Source organism: Oryzias latipes, chromosome 12 (genome assembly GCF_053564925.1).
Source record: "Oryzias latipes strain Hd-rR chromosome 12, Olatipes_Hd-rR_3.1".
NCBI lineage: Eukaryota > Metazoa > Chordata > Actinopteri > Beloniformes > Adrianichthyidae > Oryzias > Oryzias latipes.
In genome coordinates this window covers 27,794,185-27,814,771 of record NC_136248.1, presented here as the reverse complement: position 1 = coordinate 27,814,771, position 20,587 = coordinate 27,794,185, and the positions used below count along the sequence as shown (strand labels likewise).

Below are 20,587 nucleotides of genomic sequence, written 5' to 3'. Positions count from 1 at the left end.
TCTTACTTTGAGATCAAATCAGTAAACAGGTGCTGGCACTGATTTTAAGGATCACATTTCAGTTTTACCAGGCAAGTTTTTGGTGCTGGACCCCAGTTGTCCATGTTTGCCCTTCATGAGGAAAATGGCAAAAATAGTCTGAAAGAAACCAAAATAAAAACAAATTTTCTGTCTGTGTTGTGAAAACAGTTGGGTAGATTCAACAGTCAGCACCAACTCTGTCAGAAAGCCACAGGGAATTAGTTATATGGGAGATGTGTGGTTTAAAATAAAACATCAAATTTACTTCCTACATCATATGAAAAACTCGTGAAAGCTTCCCCTTTAAAATCAACTTCTGCCTGTTAAAGTTGAGACGTTAAGATGTTTTTTTTAACAAAGTTAAACCCTTTTTTTGTTTAAAAATAAATGCGGATTTGGTCACATTTCCATCTTTAGAATTCAAGCATGTGGCCAATAGATAGAAAAATGAGGAATTTTATCTTTAGGTACCTACTAAATACCTCAAATTTGTGTGTTCAATTTGTTCTTAGAAATCAAATTTGTGAATTTTAGTTAAAAAATCTGGACAATAACTCACACCAAAGTCAAAATGTGTAGATGTTTAAAAACTGAAAGCTGTTCTGTTTTTGAAATAAATGAGAACATGCCCTCTAACGTTAAGCCCACTTGTAAGAATTAGCATAAATCTGCCAGCCTTCACTGCAAAAATTAAAATTATAAAAATTAAAATTTCCATAAGAAGCCTTTTTCCTATGCTAATTGGAAATGTGTAACAATGTAGCTAAATATATTAAAAAATTTAATGGGTTACCTTTACGCCGCATACAAAATAATACAAAAATTACCATTTTATTTAAATAAAATTTACATGTTAAAGTGCTCATTGTAAAACAGTAATGTCTGTGTATTATGAAACTCAAATACACATCTGTGAAAGGCAACTTGATGAGTCAGAACATTGTGCGGAAAAAAGTACGCTAGAAGTACAGCCAGTATACTATTGACCATGTTAGTGTAGTGTAGGAAAAATACTCACTGAATACTTCTTTAGACTAAATTTGAGCATTTTAAGTTTACAATACATAGATAGTGTATGAAAAGTAAACTTCAAGTATACTTTTGGTTCATTTTTAGTAAAGGCTACGTCAGGGCTGTGCAAGCTTCTTTGACTCGTGGGCCACAAAAGATTCTGAAATTTGACGGAAGGGTCTGACGCACGGAGCGTCTTGGTGACCCAACTCGTGTAAAAAGGAAAAAAATGTTGTCTGAACAACAAAAGCGTGCATTCATTTTAATTGAAATGTTATATTAAAAAAAAAAGAAATGTTATATCATATATAACATTATATATAACATCATATATAACATATATATATATATATATATATATTTATATATATATATATATATATATATATATCTCCATCCATCCATCCATCTTCCTCCGCTTATCCAGGACCGGGTCGCGGGGGCAGCAGACTATATATATATATATATATATATGTGTGTGTGTGTGTGTGTGTGTGTGTGTGTGTGTGTGTGTGTGTGTGTGTGTGTGTGTGTGTGTGTGTGTGTGTACATATAACAACACCCCTCTCACCCTCCGCGGGTGGTTTCTCCTCCAAGCTCGGGTCCTCTACCAGAGGCCTGGGAGCTTGAGGGTCCTGCAGTATCTTAGCTGTTCCTAGCACTGCGCTTTTCTGGACTGAGAGGTCTGAGGTCTTTCCAGGTATCTGTTGTAACCACTCCTCCAGCTTGGGGGTTACTGCCCCGAGTGCTCCAATTACCACAGGGACCACTGTCACCTTCACTTTCCAGGCTTTCTCCAATTCTTCTCTGAGTCCCTGGTATTTCTCCAGTTTCTCATGTTCCTTCTTCCTGATGTTCCCATCGCTTGGCACTGCCACATCCACCACAACGGCTTTCCTCTGTTCTTTATCCACCACTACAATGTCTGGTTGGTTCGCCATTACCATCCTATCAGACTGGATCTGGAAGTCCCACAGGATCTTTCTTTCAGGTTCTTTTTCTTTTTTAACTTGTCCTGTCCAACAGCTGGGCAGGCAGATGAGAGCTGAGGGCCTCTTGTGTTGGACATATTTTACTTTAACAAGAGGGGTTATAAATCTTCAGACATACCTCTGGAATAAACCCCTTTTGTAATTGAGGCCAAACTTTATTAATTTCAACCATGTTTGAAAATCTTTGGTGTTGGACCGGACGGAAAAGGAAAGAAGGGAAGAAGAGAGAGGGATGTTGGAGAGGGGGGGGGTTAGGAGGGTGATAATAGGAGGGGAGGGGGGATAAGACAATGAAGCAGCATAAAGCAACAAGTTTACTGGTTGTTTATCCTTACGGTAAGGTTCAAATGCAGTACAAAAAGGGCGGGGCCTGTCCACACACACACTCAAATGTTATAAACACACCTGCTAGCTGCAGAAATGTCCACATGTCAACATGTACACAAAACAGATAGTGTTCACACACGCATACTTATGCCTTTAAACCAACTAGTGTGAAATATTTCATTCATTCTATCACGCAAACTATTAGTGCAAAGGTGAGCTAGCACCTGTGCTCAGGTGAGTGTTTATGTTTTTCTAAAATAGATGGTGGAACGTGAAAAGAAGGAAGGAGAGTGCCCAGCCACAGTCCCACAGGATCTTTGCCCTCTCATTCTCTGCCACCTTTGGGGGTGTTTCCCATTTTGACCTTGGGGTGTCCAGTCCATAATCAGCACACATGCTCCTGTATATTATTCCAGCCACTTGATTGTGGCGCTCCATGTATGCTTTCCCTGCCTGCATCTTCCACCCTGCAGTTATGTTGATAGGCTGCATATTGCCCCCAAGTCATAGTTTGCCCACCCCTGGTCTAAGTATACTTGAAGTACACTTAAATTGACGACTTTTTGCAAAGGCAATTTAGTCAAACTTTTCAGTATCTATGAAATTCAAAGTTTTTCTGGATCAGCAAAGTTAATCTTATTCTCTCGAGTTTGATGGGTTTGTGACTCCTATTCAGGAATGATGTAATGCTTGCGAACCTGCCTGCAATGCTGACATCCTTCACCTATTTCTCACAACATAAGCTGTCAGGATCATTTTCATCTATTTTCATGAGGGACCTTTCTGCATAAACCTTCAGTGCTATTTTCTAATTTTCTGTATTTCATTAGTTTTTACTCCAACATTTAAGATTAAAGCACCACCTCAAAGATTAAAGATGACACTATAGGAGTATAGCAAGCTTTTAAGATTCAAAATGAACAATCATATGACCATTTGAATCTTTTAATTTGTTAAAACCTCTCCTTTGGTGCTGCAGTAACATTGAGAACAATGTGTAAGGCCTTTTAAAAAGACATAGAAGTTGGAAAAAAGCAGTGATTGATTCAACTTGAAACAAAGAGTGAGTCATAATGTTTTCGTAAATGTTAGCTCTTAACCCACTTAAACTTTATTTTTACCTTCTTCTACCATCAAATTTAAATTGAACAATATTTGCTGAATATTTTTACATTTATAAGTAAGATGCATTAACGTGAATGTGCAAAAAAAAATCTGAAATTGCATCTTATGCATTTGTGCTCTCTGCTGTCATGTTTCCAATATCACAAAGGCCTTGAATAGAAACTATTGACCATTTATGTATAAAAATACTTATTAAAAGCAATAAAATCATATTAGAGGATAGATTGTGAGAACACTTCACAGATATTAAAGAGTAGCAGGTTTCTCTCTTCCAATCAGTCAAAGTAATATTGTCAAACATAAGTCGAGTCAAACACACATCAAGCTAATTTGTCATGAAAACAGAAGCGCAAATGGATAAAACAATAAATTTAGCTTTTTCATTTATATCAAAGTTTAGCCAAAAAAACTGAACAAATCAAAACAGAAGTAAGGATAATTAAAATCATTAAAAACGAACCAAAAAACGTCAGCAATTCAAACTGGATTCAAAGCAAAAGGGACAAAATGCTGTCACACTTCTACAAGTCAAAAAGTTTTCAAATATTGTTTTAACCCTTAAAAAAATAAGCAGGTACAGGAAACTAAGAGTTTATTTCCCTAAATAATTAACTTTTTCCTCATAAAAAATCTTGTTTCAAGTGAAAAGGGAACTATTTAAAAGTTTAGAAAAACTTACAACAGAAGAACTTACATTTGATTGAAAAATGTGCAGGAAAATGAAGCATTTCTCAAATTTCTGCACATATAAAAAAAAGGTCATTTCTCAAGAAAAAAAAAACGGAGTGCTAGACAGCTCATTTTTGCTCCACTCTGACCATAAATTGCACAACTGCAGACTGTGTTCATCTTTTTTTTCCTGCTTTTACAGTTCCACAAAAAAAGAAAAAATCTTAGACCCGCTGGCCACTTATAACACAATGTTCCACTTTAAATGTTGCCTTAAACACATCTATTTACCTCCTTATCTTGTCAGGACAGTGTCCATCACCATTTAACCTCACAGGGGCTGAGAAGATAAGCACTTATGCAACTTTTACTGACACAAATTCAAAACAAAAAGAATAGATATAAGCAGAAATGAATAAACAAATCAACGATTATCATTTATTTGGACTCTGTTAAGCTCTGAACCGACTAATAAGAAACACGGAGACAGAAAAGCTCAAGTTGCCAGTCCAGGAAACTGCCTGAAAGGCCCTGAGGGAAAATGCACTAATGGGTTCTCTTGACTGAGAAATGACAGTCTGGACATGTAATCACTGGACAATGTTGTGAGCCTTGGAGACCATGTCATTGGAGGCATGAAGCCTCAGTGAACACCGACGGTTCATTAAGGACACTGAAGCTGTTAGATGGACAAGCCCCTGTGCAAATGTGCAAAATGGCTTTTAGCTGCCAGTACATCTACATCTTTATATATAAAAAAAAGTTTAAGCATACCGGTATATTTCTAAAATCCTTTTTAAGGGAGGCCATAAACGTAGTTACCTCTTGAGGATAAATTACGTGAAGGGTGAAGATGATCTTTGACCAACAGGAATACCGTTAAGATTTTGAAAAAGAATGCTGAAAAATAATGAAAAGAGAGGACACATGGTCAAATGTGTTAAAACAAGTATTTAATCAAAATGCGAAAATTCCCTTTAGTTCTCAGTGGGTAATTTAAGAAATCACATGATCTCAGTCATGGACTTTAAAAAAAATGTTGTAGGGTTTCTTTTTGTGCGTGTGTGTGTGTAAAAAATGAGGAAACAGATAAAATTAATTATTATGCTGAAGAATAAAAGAGCTTTTATGTTGAAAAGCAACACTGCCCTCTTAAGACAAAACCTGAAACTTGCCTCTTTTTTTTTTACATTGAGATGTTGCAGAAAAAACTGTTGCCAACTGCAAGCATTTTGCAAATTTATTCTGAAGCTGAAAGACTTTCACCAAAACCAAAGAACTGGTCTACCAATAGAAACAAACATGAACGTTTGCATAATGATGAACCTTTTCCCTTTTGGCAAAGGATCAGTAAAGACTTGGTTTGTTTCTCCATGCATCTCCACAGTAATGCTCTAAAAGCAAGCTCTTTGCTAAACTGTCTAAAAGCAGACAGCAGCATGGATTAACATATAAATCTCCAGAGAATTCACGAACGCACAAACTCATCTTTTTACTCAGCCTTTTAACTCCGGACTTAGTGGGCCAGCTTATTAACTTTTATTGTTTTACTGTTTCTTTTGTTGTCAAGTGATTTTATTTACATTTGCCGTCATGGAAAGCACTTTGGTTGCTCATGCTTTTATAAGTGCTATATAAAAAAAAGATTTTAAAAAAGGAAATCATCACATCTTTATTTCTATCAGGACAATGAAGTATATTATTTATGATTTCATATGTCTTTTACTGTGGTAAATTTCAAAATAAAGCTACAATTAATGCAACTTTTATTGAATCTTTAAACGATAAAAAAAAACAATCACCCAAAACATGTCGGAAAAAAAACATGCACATATAATTTTATTGTTTCATAACCTCATTAAATATTTATGGATATTTAAAATAATTTACCAAAATTTTTTACATTTAAATCATCCTACAGCTTTATATAAAATATTAAACTTGTTTGCAGACATGTCAGTAAACCATAAAAGATTTCCTTCCAGTTACTTCAAGCATTAATATCTCTAGAGAATAAAACTGGATGAATGAAAAAAAAATGTAACTGCTTTACACATATTCTTTTACACATAAATTGAAAGACTCTACAATTTCGGTATTTGTACGACTGTGAGTCAAACGTTCATTTTGGCCTTTTATTTTCTTAAAAACGTAAGATTCTGACAAAACTTTTTTTAGTTTAGGTGTGCATGTTTTTATTGTTTGACATGTAAAAATATTTGTCTTTTACCATAAAATCAAAGGAATAGAAAATACCTCATTTGCCTTGATGCACAAACATATACAGAATCATGTATTAAAGAAAAACTGGTTCATTAAAAAGCCAGAAATAAATACAGAAAAACATTTAAAAATCATTTGGATCACTTTATTGCTCATTTGAAACCCTACTGCATAAAAAAACACTTCTTTTGAGTAACATACAGTTATTTGAGCACTTAAGATGCTTGTACAAAATAGTTTGTGTAGTATCTGTATTAAAAGAAACAAAAAATACAAGAATTATTGTGTCAGATGTCAAAATATACAGACATCAGAATCAAGTGTTGTTTTTGGGTCAGTCTTCAGCTTCCCACCATGTTTTTTTGGTACCTGTGTGTGTTTAAATCTGCAATGGAAGCACGATCCAGTCAATCAGACAAATGTACAGATTCCAAACAGTATTGCACATGATTGCAAAGTGAAATCTAAGTGGAGCATGAATAGAAAGGTCTCAAAAATTATGATTTTGAGGAGAAAATAGGTATATTCTTATTTTTACATCTATGAAACAGTAGTTCTTCCACATCTGGATAGTGTACATCTCACAGTGATTATTTTTGATTTCAGTTTTACAAAGATATACAAGTAAGAAAGTTAGTAAAGGTTTGTTTGTTTGTTTGTTTGTTTGTTTGTTACGATTTGTTTTTGGGCTGCTTTTTTAGTTAAATTAGTTTAATTTTGTGCTTTGTAGAGTCGGCAAAAGACAATTTATAATCAGTTATGAACTGTTGCTGTTTAGTTAAACCCTTCCAGTGTTTCTCTTTATTTCTAACAAAACATGGGTGAAATAATCCTTCAAAATAAAGGCATTTCTATATAATTTCATTTTGGCAAAGAAGAAATTTGAAGATTCGGACAAATTGGGATATTTTAAGAAAATATTTCAGTCGGTGTTTGATCTCAAATTGTTGCACAAAATATAACTTTTTTTTTGCTTCTGCAATCTACAAAGAGAAAGCTACATAAACCTCTTCAATCAGTGAAAATTGCCTGGATATCTGAACCACCAAAGACGTTTACTTAATGATTGAAATTTATAGCTATTTTACTGTGAGCTTACATTTCACTTGGGTATAAAAAAAAGAGGGAAAGAGGAAAACCATCTTAACATGAATAAATACATGATAAAACAATAAATACATACTTAAGGAAGCCCTTTTGTTCATGACATTTAAAGGAGGACTCCTGATCCTCAGCAGTACCTCCGCGATTTTTTGCGTTTCAAGAACTTTTACAGTACTGTACCAAAAAAATCTGGTTATGTTCGATGTTTAAAAACAAAACCAAAACAAATTCCAGTATAAAACTAAGATCCCTCTACATCATGTTTAGTCCTGGAGCTCTGACAATGACAGATCTTTGATAAATTAACAAGAAATAAAGTCGTAAAAACTGCATTCAGATTACGTCAGTAGTGCTTCCGTTTTCTGCAGAAAACCCTGCAGGGTTAGTTTAAATTTGGTGCCTTCAATATATAAGATAAATACTTCCATGACACGGGGGGGGGGGGGGGGGGGGGGGGGTTGAAGAAAAACCACCGTCATAAAGTGGCACTGCGGTGCAGATGATTTAGCGGTTTGTTTGTTGTGTTTCACAGTTCAGATTCGGAGCGCTTCCTCAAGAGGGAGCCGGAAACCTCACGCTCTATCCGAATCCGAGGTGAGCCGTGGGCGCGGGAATCTCTGCGCAGACAAACAAAAAAGAAGCAATGTTAAAACATCCCGTGCAAACTCCCAAAAAGAGTCGCCAAAAAGGGAGTTTCACTCACTTACACGGTGGGAGATTCAAAGTAGCTCTCAGCACGGTGAATGGGGCTTAGAGAAAGTCTGCGGCTCATCTCCTGAAGGATGAAAACACGTAGGCTGTTTGTGGTTTCAAAGCACAGAAAAGGTCAAAAGAAAGCCAAGCACCGCAAAGCCTTTTTTGAGGGTTTAAAACCTCACTGCTAGTCAGCACCAGAGGGTTAGTGCCACAGAACCAAGGGAAGCCAAGCTCCAGCAACTCTGAGCAAAACAAACCCCGACTCATACTCACTATACACAGATTTATCTGCCAACATGGGCTCCTGCTCCATTTCCATAGAGATTTTTATAGTGGGAATATTGTCATGGTAGGGGTAGTCAGACTGTGGGAGGAGGGAGCGACAACATTAACACTCACTGACTGTTTTGTCGAGGGTCAGGATCTAATGGAGGATGACCAGGACAAGACGTTTCTTTTAACAAGTAAAATATCACTTACAAATTCCATCTCGCTGTCGATGCTTCCCTTCTTCTTGTTCTTCTTCTTCTTCTCGTCCTCTTTTTTCTTCTTGTCTTTCTCCGGGATCACATCATCCAGGTAGCTGAGGTCGTGCTGGGAAAACACGTAGTCCATCGCCTTTCGGACGGCGACTAATGCCAAAATCTGTCAACGGAGAGAGGAAGCTTAAAAATCTCTGTTCGCACCCAATCATGCGTCATCTGTCTCTCACCATGACGGGGAAAACGATAGCAGCCACGGTGGACTTGAGGATCCAGAGAAGAGCAAGACAGAGGGCCTGAATGAAGGTGAAGAGGTGGATGCGCCTCTGGGGGACGTGGCGCAGGTAGATCAGGTCTGGCTGGTGCTTTGCAGGCATGAGGAGCAGCTGCAGGCGATCCATGAACTGTGGGTGCAAAAACACAAGGAAGATTAAGCAAATGATTCATACAGAAATGATTATCATGAAGTAAAAGTTCCCGTTTATTCAATATTCAATCAAATCTGCAGAAAGTTTCTATTCATACAAGCACAAAGCAATGATGGAGGGAATGAAAACTGAAGATGGAAGGTTTTTTTCAGTTAAGGGAGACAAATCAACAATTCATGCATTTTTGGTTTAATCAAAAAACTAAATGTAGGAAGTTTTTATGGTAAACATTTAATTTTACAAATGTAAGTTCCACCTTTGTTTAATTTAAGTCAATAATTCTGAGCAAACTGCTATTCTTAACCAAACAAAGTTGCATTTGGCTAGAAAATGTAAAAGTGGATATTAAATTGAACCACGTTGATTTGAAAATGTATGAATTAAAATCACCAGCATTTATTTGTGTCTGCTGTGCTGCTTAAAATGAGCAACAACCTCAACTTCCTAGCCTTACCAAGACGTTCTACTACTAATTCTACTTTCTAGAGGACAGCTGGATTTTTGAGGAAAGGAATTTCCATAGAAATTCCACTAAAATCCGAAGTTTTAACAAACCTGGACAGCAAACCCTAAGCTAAAAAATACTTCAAGTCTATGGCTAGTATACCTAGTCTATGATAGAACTGACTGAGGCAGTATACATGTTTTTTGTAAACGATGTATTTATTGTGAATGTTGCAATTTAGTTTAAAGAAGTATTCAGTTAGTATACACTAGTTGTACACTATATGTACAAGATCTATATTATATATCAATATTTCTGCTTTACTTATTCTCAAGTATACTGAATAAAAGAAACTTTATATATATATATATATATATATATATATATACACATACATACATACATACATACATACATATATACATACATATCATTTTTAATTTTTAATTAAAATTTGTAATTTTTTAATTATTTTTAATATTTATTATTATTATTTATTTATTTTTAATTAATTAACTCTCTGGATATTGTTTTCTTTTTATGCAAGTTCCTCACCATTTGATTTGACCAAATTCACTTTTATTCTTCACCCTTTTTAGTTTCTTTCACCCCTCAGACAGTAAAATATGAAGGCAGTTATGAAATATAACAAACTTCCTTGCACTGAGCTGTAATTATAATGTGCTTACATTAGCATGTGTTAACAGTCAGTAACCGACTTACCTGAACCCCCTTTAGTGACGCCACACCCATGTACAGAAACACACCGTAAAGCACAGGCATGGGAATGAACTGCACAACAGAGAGAAGAACAAAACACACCAATGTGACAAACGGGAATTAAGCCAAAAAAAAATATTCCAGAAAAACGTCCCCGTTTTCACACCACCATGACATGTAACAAGTCATTCTTGGCGTCAGTGGAAAGTTATAAATAGATCACAAGCAGCTTTTCTGAGGGATACTGTGACTTGGCAGCTGCTGATGTTAAGTTTATAAACTCTTATTCACTTTTTGCCACAAAGCTTTTATTAGGAGCAGAAATAAATCTGTAAAAAAAAATACAACAAGAGGACATAAAAATGTGAAAACAAAGTTAGCAAAAAGTAAAAAACTGTTTTGAGAAACAAGAGATACAAGAAAGTGCTTGAAGCAACTTCTGTAGGTGCAGAAAAGGCCCACAAGGGGGTGCAGTGGTCCATCAACTTTCACTTTTTGGTTTGGCAGCTTCATGAAAAGGCCTTCTGCTGCAGCTTAAACATGCCTCCTTCACATCGAATCACATCACATATGACCATCTAATCAGGCGATTAAAAACCGATTGGTTTGAATTTGAAGGAATGTGACAGGAGTTTGTCCTAAAAGAGACAAACAGTCATTCACTTCTGTAGTGGAAAATTTATGAAAGTTGGAAAGTTACCTTGAGGATTGGGGCCATGAAGACAGAGAGTCCTGTCAGGAGGAACACGCAGATACCGGTTACTCTCTGTTCCCTGGATTGGAGAGAGAAAATAAAATCGTGAGTATTCCGTCTTTAAAGGAAAATGTTTGGCTTATTGGAGTGAAAATATCTTTTTTTAACGAGGAAACTATATTGACAACAAAAAACGGCTATGGGAACAATTAAAAGGAAATTGCTGTCCCTAATAAACGTGAGATTTACAGTTTGTTTCTGGTATTTTCTCCTCCATTCTATTTTTAATATAAAACAATGACAAAAAAAGTTTGCTTTGACTTTGTTTGATGGGCCTACGCTCTGTGTTTCATCATCACCAGAAAAAAGTAAAAACAACAACCACAGCCTAACATTAGCAGTGCAACAAAAAGGATGAGCAATATTAAAGCTATCCAGCCGAACAGTTTTGATCCAGATTCCAGCTCAGACAAGGAACACAAAGACGTACATGGATTTATTCGTCTAGAATAGATCCATTCATCTGATGCATCCACTTGGATGGAGTGGAGCAAACAGCTGGTGGCCCGCCAAGCATAGTTTCTACATCAAAAATAAGCTCTTTTTCCAACAGTATTTAGTCATCTGCTCGCGGTTCACAAAGATTTGCATAAAGAAATGCAATTTTGAGCTTCATTTTCTTTATAAATGTTAGAAAAATGTCACAAAACCTGTTAAAAACACCAAACCATGATTTTTATCAGAGTGTTTTTTTAAAAGATCATGAGAAGTACTGGAAACCTTAATCAAGTTATTGTCTCCACTCACCGAACACCAAGGAATTTTGGCTGCTCCCCGGGCGCCGACGTCTGCGTCTCCATTCTCAGCGAATCGATGTGGGCGATGGAAATGACTGTGGCAGCGACATACCACGGCAGGCCCATGAAGGAGCAGACGATCATCAGGATGGCCACCCAGAACAGATCCAGGTGATACCCGGCCCCTTTCTGCAGAGGCAAGAGTTTCAATTAATTATTCCAAATATAATGTCCATGATTTCCAAGAGGCTTTTGAAATGAAAAATAGCCTTGTTTTGGATCAGCATTTGCTCTGTTTTTTATCACAACGGGGAAACACTTCAAAAATAGATCAAAACATGGTCAAAGCATTAACATTTTAATGTACAGATGCAGCAAAGATGTTAAAAATTTCATCACTCAACTTTCATTAAATTATATATTTTTTTGTTTATGATATTAAGATGAGATAAGATTAAGCTTTATTGTCATTGTACAGTCACACTTGGTACAACAGTACAACTAAATTGCAAAAAATGGTTCTTTTGTAAGAGGGAGGTATCAACTATTTTGTCCTGTGTGGTTAAGATGATGACAGCAGATTTTTTTCAAATTAACTTTTATTAGCAATAATTTATTAAGACAAATTTACTTGCCATTTTGTTTAAAATTCTCTTTTTTCAGTCATAGCTCCAGCTGTGAAGCATTAAAGAAGCTTTATTACCCAGCATTCTTTGCATGTTGAAGCTGTGCACTTACCTTTAGTTTGTGCTCTTTCCTGTTAATAATCACAGCAGTGATCTGCTGGTCCATAAATATTAGAATGGTAACAAGCAGGGCGGGGAGAGCAGCTGCCAGGTACACCCACCAGGGGTTTCCTCCAAAGGGGGCAATAAACCAGCCCCTATGTGGGCTTGTGGGCTGTGAAGGACAAGAAAACAATGGTTGGCGTGTGTGATGCACACACTGGTTGATGCACCCACCTAAAGGGTGCTTTTTTCAAATTTTCAACAATGAAAAAAAAACCACTCCATTGCTTACATGGTATTTAAAGCATCATTTCAGACAAAGAACAGGGAATTAAAGACTGAAACAAAGACGCCTCTGTTCTCATGTCACATTCAAACAAGTTCTTCCGGCTCCTCTGTCAAAGCTTGGCTGTCCGGGGGTGTTGTCAGCTGGCAAACCTTTGAGCTTAGCGATCGCCAAGAATGTCAGTGTCTTAGTTTCAAGTAATATCTATCCCAACAGCCAACCGACAAAGGGAGCACTATGTTGGGATTTGGATAAATTACTGAGGTTCTCCAGCAGAAACAGGGATCATTATCCGCGTAATTTGAGGAAACTGAACAGACCGCTGTCCTCCCAATAACTCAAACTTATGAATGAAAGCATTTTTTTGTTTTTTTTTTACCTTAAATTCACTAGGCACAATGAGCTTTGGGGTGTTCACGCCAACCAAGGCGTCCACGACGCAGAAGAGCAGGATGGTCAAGATGATGGCAAAGTCGCTGATTAGCTTCCTCACCTGCAAAATGGGGGAGGGAAATCAGGTTTACTTAAAATTCATCAGATTTTCTTTCCACACAGATTTCAGATTGATGATTGTAGGTGCAGGAATCTGTTCAACCAACAGCCCTTTTACTGGTGTTTGTGTAGTTAATAAAGGTTCAAACCAAAACCAGGTCATGTGATCAGGGACTGACTGGACTAAAAGTCAGTTTGAGTCAGTACCAGAGAAAACATATGCTTGATTTCAACATTGAGAGTCTATAAAAAGCAAACGTTCCACAAACACTAAATGAGAATTCCATTGAATGAATCTAGGGCTGATTAAGCTCTTTAACTGCCATCTTGATCAAAAAATGACCTTACCACTATTTTCTGACAATGGGTTAAGATTTGGTTGAAATGCGCCTCATTTGTACACGGCTAGTAATGCCATTCCTGAGATAAAGACTCACTGGTCACCTGCGGTCAGTGGTTTGTTCAGTTTTAAGGTCAACTACACAAAAAAGAGGTTCATAAAACATGTCTACATTGAACTATATTAATGACTGCCCCTCCTTATTCAATCTGTCACCTTTTGTCTTTTACGTTTGTTTTTATGTTTCTCACTGTGTGCATAATTTTATGTATATTAAATGATTGTTCATTGTAGATGTATATTTTCTATTAAAGTATTTAATTGATGCTTTGAGGGTTTCACATTGACAATTTTAACCCCTGCCTGGGGACTACAGATGAAAAATGGCCTTTGGGCTAATTCTGGCGCATTGCAGCCATGCTTTTAATGTGCACTGTCCCCGTTATATAAATTAATAAATACAAAAAATGTTTAAAATAATTCAGACAGTAAACTATTTTATTTGTTGTGAAAGTGGATCTTTTTTTTATTAGAAAGCCCCTAATGGTCATTTTGTGAACTGCACCTGGCTCCAATTTCCTTTGCTATCAAATGAGCTTCAATCTGAAAGTCAAAAGGTTGACCTGTATGTCATATGGTCACAATGGCAAGAACTTCTGCTCATACTAACACTTCAACAGGTTGTAAACGGGCACTCAAAGAAGCAAAAATACAAACCCCTTCATAGTCAGACTTGGTCATCTGAATTTGTGTCCTTCAAGTTTTAAATGATTTAATTGCAAAAGCAATAGTTTGAAGGCAGCAATTGGTTTTGTGCAGATAATCCAACTTTTACCACCAAGGTAAAAAATAAAAGATTTTAATGTTCGCCTTCTGGCCAACCAGAATTTGTGTATTGTAAATACAGTCCTTTAAAGATCTTAGGTGTTTCCCCTGGATGTCTTTGTGCTTCGTCATGACTGAGTTTTTCTTGGATAAGCGCTGTTCTCATCCAGTGTTCCTGTCTGCAGGAACACTACTGATCCTCTGTGAGAGCAGAGGCCCGTTGCTCACCGTAGTGGGGAAGAATCGGCTCGTCTTGAACGTCTTCAAACCCATGGAGCAGGTGTAGGTCCCAAAGAACAGGATGAAGGACATCAGGGTGATGTCAGGCACAAAGTCGCAGACCTCTCCCACCAGCTGTCCCCCAAACTTCTCACACTCGTGTTTGGTCAGGGACGCCCAGGTAATATTAACCGGCTGAGGAAGGCGAGAGAAAGCATTACTTTTATTAAAGAAAAGCTTCAGTAAAAGTAAATCCTGGTGTGTGTGTGTGGGGGGGGGGGGTAAACAAAGGCAAAAGAACATACCAGATCAGCACCCTCTGTACCGTTTGTCCAGGCAGAAATATCAAGGTCTTCTGATGAGTTGCCTAGTAAGGAGAAACAATGATACACAATGTTTTAAATCTGGGACAAGATCCACCTTCCACTTGAAATTCCTTTAGGTCTAAATAAGAGCTCGTGTTCTCTGCTTTTCAGTTTTTACTGCCCCACAAGGTTGATGTTATATTATTATTTAACATATAAAGGAGGCCGCTGGGAATGTAAAAATTAATTTACATTGATCTGACTGACAAGTCTGTACTCCCTTTATTATTTAATCTTGTCACAGCTGGTTTAAGGATTGGTCAAAGTCTAGAGCAGAGATCTGCAACCTGTGGCTCTGGGATCCCTCCATTGTGGCTCTCTGGTTAATAAAAAAATAAAATGTTTTTTTTAAGTAGCTAAGGTAAAAAGTAGACCAATTTGTTCTTTATTGAACTCATTCACAGTTGAAAATAGTACGCATCACTCTGCGAGGTTCCTGACTACAGTACCCAAAATGTTCCAACAGGTTTACTAAAATTAAACTAAAACGTTTTGACACCTTCATGAGTGCTGTTTACCACAAAAAAATCCATTTGTTGTAAGTAGCATAACCACAACCAGATATCATACTTAAGAAGCACCAGATTATAAGTCGGATTGTCTGTTTTTTAAATCAAGTGCGCCTTACGGTTCAAACAATTCAGTAAAAGTCACTTAATTGACTCAGATATAATTTTCGTTAGATTTACAAATTTCTGGCATTGATGCACCACAAATATAAAAAAAAAAAATCTAAATCATAATTTTACATTACACAACCTACAACTATTTGCAGGACTGAGATGATCCTTAGTGACACAGGGAGTCTTTTATTTTGAAAGAAAGTCATGTAAACCTCAGTCAAAAGTTGTAAAACATCTCATATTTTGAAAAAGGTTATGTTCTCTTTATGTTTGTTTTATTTATGCCAGAAAAACAACATTTTATTTATATTTATCATAATAGTAAATAGTGCTACATGATATGAGCCCATTTAATTTTCAGAGGCTCACCAATTTTCAAGTGCAAAAAAAAAAGTTAAAGAAATAACTATACCTTCTAAATACAGGGTTAAAATAACTGAAAAAGTAATACAAAAAACAAACTAAAAATGTAATTTTCTTCATTAAAATTGTTTAAAAATGTTCAGAATAAAGGTTAAATTTGAATTCAGTCTTTTTTAATAAATCTGTTATGCTTGTCCCTTAAAAAAACATTTTTAAAGATCTGTCAGGTCAGCTCTCTGCAAATTTACAAAAAAAGAAAAACAAACTTCTTTCTAAAATCTGTGTTTCTTTCCGCCAAACCCATGTATGATGCATCAACAAGGAACCATGCAGCTTACGGGAAAATGAAGGGAGGTTTCCGTACTCAAAGCTACGTTGAAGTAGCTCTTAAAGCTTTTTATTTTGATAGGATTTGTTAGAAAATCTCCTGCATTAGTGTCAGTTTCAGCCAGTGGTTGCTCATCATCAGTCCTGATCATTGACTGTATGTGAGAACTGGATCGAGAGAGTGTGAGGTCATCCATCGAAAATGGTTTACTTCCAGCTCCAGCCAAATTGAGTCAATTGCTCTTCATTTCTTTGTTGAAGTCTATGGAATTTTAGCTTCTTGCGGGCGGTTCCTGTTTGGAACGCCAAGGGGGAGGGGTCACTTAGTCCAGTTCTCTTAGTTCTCTTAGTCTTAGTCCTGATTGATCATCAACAGTTCTTCAAAAGGTTTGAACATTTTCTGGTCATTCAGGTGGAAAGTCAAGCCAAACAAAAGTTAATAGAAAATACATTTCCAAACACCATTTTTCAATGTTCCAATATTTGTTTTGATGGTTCCAATATTCATTGTTTACATCTTGTCCATGTCTAAGCCCAGAACCAGCTGACAGAAGGACTTCAGGTAATTACGAAAAGCGTCTTCTGTATGGACAGTTGAATCTAAGACAATGACATTTTTGGCCTTGCAGCAAAACCACTTCTCATGATAAACATGTCTGTGGTAGAGTGATGACCTGGAGTGTTTTATACAACTCCTAATACTGACAGAGATAACTATTAATTTCAAAAATAACAGAAGTCTGATTGCAAATATTAAGCTAGCAAAACAAGGACATAAAACTTTGAAAAGAATGAGTCACAAAAGATGGGATTTTAGTTTTTAGGGGATGAAGGTCCAGAAAAACCACAATAAAATGCTGCTGAGAGACCTGAAGAGAGCTAGCACAAACAAATCTAAGAGCTAAGTGAACTGTGCTGGCAGATTCACAAATTCACAAAATTTTACAGACAAGTTTACAAACGTTTCGTAACGACTGTTAACTCAACTACGTTTGAAACATTAAAAGAGTTCTGTGTGTTTGTGTCCAAAACCAGAGAGATAAGAAATGTGAATGAAGCTCTGGTTTTATGGCCCTGATAAGCTTTAGAGGAATCATACAGACCTATTCTGTAGCAGCCGCATAAAGCGTCCACCACGTCACATTTTTATGTCCGTGGTGCAAACAGAGAAAGTCCATCATATCGGCACTTTTAGAACATGTTGATCTGAGATCTGCCCCATTAGTTGCTGCACTCATTCTGATAGGGTTATTGGGAAAGTAAACAGTGGTATCTACAGGCTGACACATCTCTGTATCATTTGTTATTTCTACTGCAAACACACTTAAGTCCTGCTAAATTGAGCAGAGCCAAATGTGACTATCTGCTATCAATGTCGGCTCAAAACAATCAGGCAAGAAGAAGAAAAAAAGGTCAAGTTTTCTCATCTGAGACGTACCAGGGATGCAGCGGCAGTCGTACTGGGTGACGAGATCGCTGTTGAAATTCGCGTTGATCGGGTTGTGGTGCGCCAGTTTGATCATCTTCTTGAAAGCGTCATAAATAAAGATGAAGCTGATGAGAGCCGAGAAGCCCTCCTCTGTGAAACGGGTAAAATATTGCACCAGGAAGCTGGCGTCCGTGGCGACCAGCACCAGACAGAATATACCCGACCACAGGCCGATCCACAGCCGGAACTCAAGGTAGTCAAAGTCATTGTCTCTGAAGAAGGATAGAGGACACAAAGTCAGACATCAGGATATCCATTTCTACAAGAATGACAAAACGTCTGTCTTGAAACAAGTGAGGTTTTTTAGCTGTACATCAGTCAGAATCAGCTGTTGACTTAGAGCTTGGAAACGTTCAGACGCCACCACATCCTTCACTCACATTGTTTAATTAAGACTGAATAATTCAGAGCGGAACATAATCAGCATGGTGTATGGTAATGTTAGACTGGCACAGGGAGGAAAGAGAACATACATGAACAAAGTCTTGCTTACAGAGAAACATCCACTTTCTACTCCTGCTCCCTTTTTTCTGCAGAGACAGATTTATCTCTTATGCTCGGCATGCAGAATGAAAAAAATCCACTTAGTGGTAAATGATTAATTAGATGTCTCTATAAGACAAAACAAAAGATCTAGAGTTCAGATGCTTATGCAGAGCTGATGAATCACTAATTGGCTCTTTTTTTTGCACATTTGACGCAAATAATTTGGATTCTGACTCAAATAAAGATCCACTGTGATGGAAATTGTGTTTTAACATGTTCTTGTAGCATCTTCAGGTGATGGAGGACATGTATAAAAATTAGGCTTAAAATTCAGTGTCTGCAATTAAATTGCTATGAAACAGGAGTAGATGAAAAAAATGCAATTTCAAAAAGATCGAATTTGTGACGTCGGAATTATTCTGGGAACGTCACGAGCTCCCTGCTCCATTCAGATGCTGCTCGCCGTTTTTGTTGCACCAGTAATGTTAGGTTGGGGGTGTGAGGGGCTGTAAGATAGCGGGACGCCCCCTCCAACGGTCCCAAACACAGCTCTGAAGCAATTTTCTGATGAACTCCTGCTGTTCTGCAGAAACTATAAAGTGATAGTTTTGTTTTGTTTTTAATTTAAAAAAAGGCATAATCATAATTAAAATACCACTTAAAACACTTTGAAAATAGATTAAAAACATGATTGGGGTTGGACTTTAAAAAACAGGGGGAAAGACTGAAAAATGACTATAAAAAGGGAGGAACAGGCGGTCCAAACCTTTCTGACTCTGTTAAAAATGAATTTCCAAATAAATCTGAAACTTTGTTGAGTTATCTATGTGTCCAAATACACACATCAAGGATTTATTTTATATTAAAATTAGCAATTTACTAATCATTGGAATCATTTGATGTTAATTTTAAAAACTGCTGCATTAGTTTTATTTCCGCAGCACACATTCCAGAAAATTTTAATTATGTGAGTAATGGTCTTCAAGTTTTGGAGATGGAACAGAAGCTTCTGCAACAGGAAGTGTTCATTCTATGTCTTTTTTTCCCACCTTTATTGCCGTGATTTTGTGATTCAACATGAGTTAAAAAAACTGTTTATTACTGATTTAGCAACAGAAAATGATTTACCTTAATTAAAAAGTTTCAGTTCAATGTGAAAACTGCTTTTACCTTAAGGAAATATTTGAATTTCATGAAAAAAATGACATTTAAATATATATGATCATAATATACAAATATTTTTTGTTTGGATGCTTTTGCTGATTACGTGTTAAATTTGACTTTAAAATGAGAGTTAATTTTCTCGCTGGCACCTGTCTTATAAGAAAAGACTGCAGCCTATAAATACCCATCAAGCCTCAGCCTTACCCCATCGCTTCAGGTCATGCGAGGGATGGCCTGGACGGGAAGCTGCTCACCTGCTGAAAGTGAAAAGGAGGCGTTCAAAGACGAGCACCGGGCCTGTGCTGCTGAGAATCGTCAGCGGCTGACCCGCCAGCAGGCAGAACACCGCTCCGGCCAGCGCCGTTCCCAGGAAACTTTCCAGCACTCCCTGTAACCCATAAAAACCCGTCACACAAGCAGGCCAAACTTCCTCGAAAGAGTGTGCCTAATCTAAAGTAAACTTCACGCCACTGTCTGTGGAGTTTTCCCTCATAAGTCATGAAAAGGTTTTGTTCTTCAAACCCATCAGACCTGTTGGGAGGGAAGTGAGAGAGGAGGAGTGATCCGGGATTGATAGCCGTCATTCAGAAGCCGTGCTGAGGCTCCAGCGGCTGAGTAATCTGGATCTGAGGTTATTTACAGCAAGGGGCAAATCCCTGCATGGAGGGTGGGTGTGTGTGTGTGTGCGACAGAAAGAACCGCCGGTTGGCTCACACAGCCTCCAGAGTGAGCGCAGCTTCAACTGTTTATTATTAGTTAGGAAAAGATCTGCAAATGGGAATCAACAGTTGGGACAACAGATGGATCCAGAATGAGCCTCTAAGCTCTAAATTAGCATGGCTTATCAGCTGAGGACTCCTTATTAAGTTAACATGGAGGGATGGAAACCGTGAACGCGACTCAGATTCACCCCTTCAGGAACTCCACAGCAATTTTGCAGTGTCACAGTGCCCCCCCCTCCCCTCAGCGCTGTGCACAAGAGTTTCTTCACCCTTTCGTGAAATGTCAGGGACACTTTCATATCACTGAGATGTAGCCTGTTTGATCACATTGTTGCACTTACAACAGATAAAAAGTCCAGATAACTCTGCTCTGATCTCCCCTGCAAATCTGGAGCTTTCACAGAGTGACGTGCGATTCGGCCTT

The 20,587-nt window shown here is 37.3% G+C and overlaps 1 protein-coding gene across 11 annotated transcripts in view; it reads right to left on the bottom strand.

Moving 5' to 3' along the window:
* Window positions 1–6,491: 6,491 nt before the first annotated feature.
* LOC101175009 (electrogenic sodium bicarbonate cotransporter 1) overlaps window positions 6,492–20,587 on the bottom strand; it is a 38,715-nt gene continuing 24,619 nt past the window's right edge. For 3 of the 11 annotated variants that reach the window (XM_078955959.1, XM_023960586.2, XM_078955963.1), the window contains 14 exons: window positions 19,696–19,829; window positions 17,741–18,003; window positions 14,930–14,991; window positions 14,634–14,819; window positions 13,128–13,241; window positions 12,473–12,634; window positions 11,745–11,923; window positions 10,944–11,016; window positions 10,247–10,315; window positions 8,881–9,054; window positions 8,649–8,813; window positions 8,442–8,532; window positions 8,180–8,247; window positions 6,492–8,089 (listed from right to left, as the gene is read on the bottom strand). In XM_078955959.1, coding sequence (XP_078812085.1) covers window positions 8,204–8,247; window positions 8,442–8,532; window positions 8,649–8,813; window positions 8,881–9,054; window positions 10,247–10,315; window positions 10,944–11,016; window positions 11,745–11,923; window positions 12,473–12,634; window positions 13,128–13,241; window positions 14,634–14,819; window positions 14,930–14,991; window positions 17,741–18,003; window positions 19,696–19,829 — 1,716 coding nt within the window. In that variant the 3' untranslated portion in view covers window positions 6,492–8,089; window positions 8,180–8,203. Of the gene's footprint in view, window positions 8,090–8,175; window positions 8,248–8,441; window positions 8,533–8,648; window positions 8,814–8,880; window positions 9,055–10,246; window positions 10,316–10,943; window positions 11,017–11,744; window positions 11,924–12,472; window positions 12,635–13,127; window positions 13,242–14,633; window positions 14,820–14,929; window positions 14,992–17,740; window positions 18,004–19,695; window positions 19,830–20,587 lie in introns of all 11 variants that reach the window. The other 8 variants (XM_023960585.2, XM_023960590.2, XM_078955962.1 and 5 more) reach the window with 3 other exon arrangements.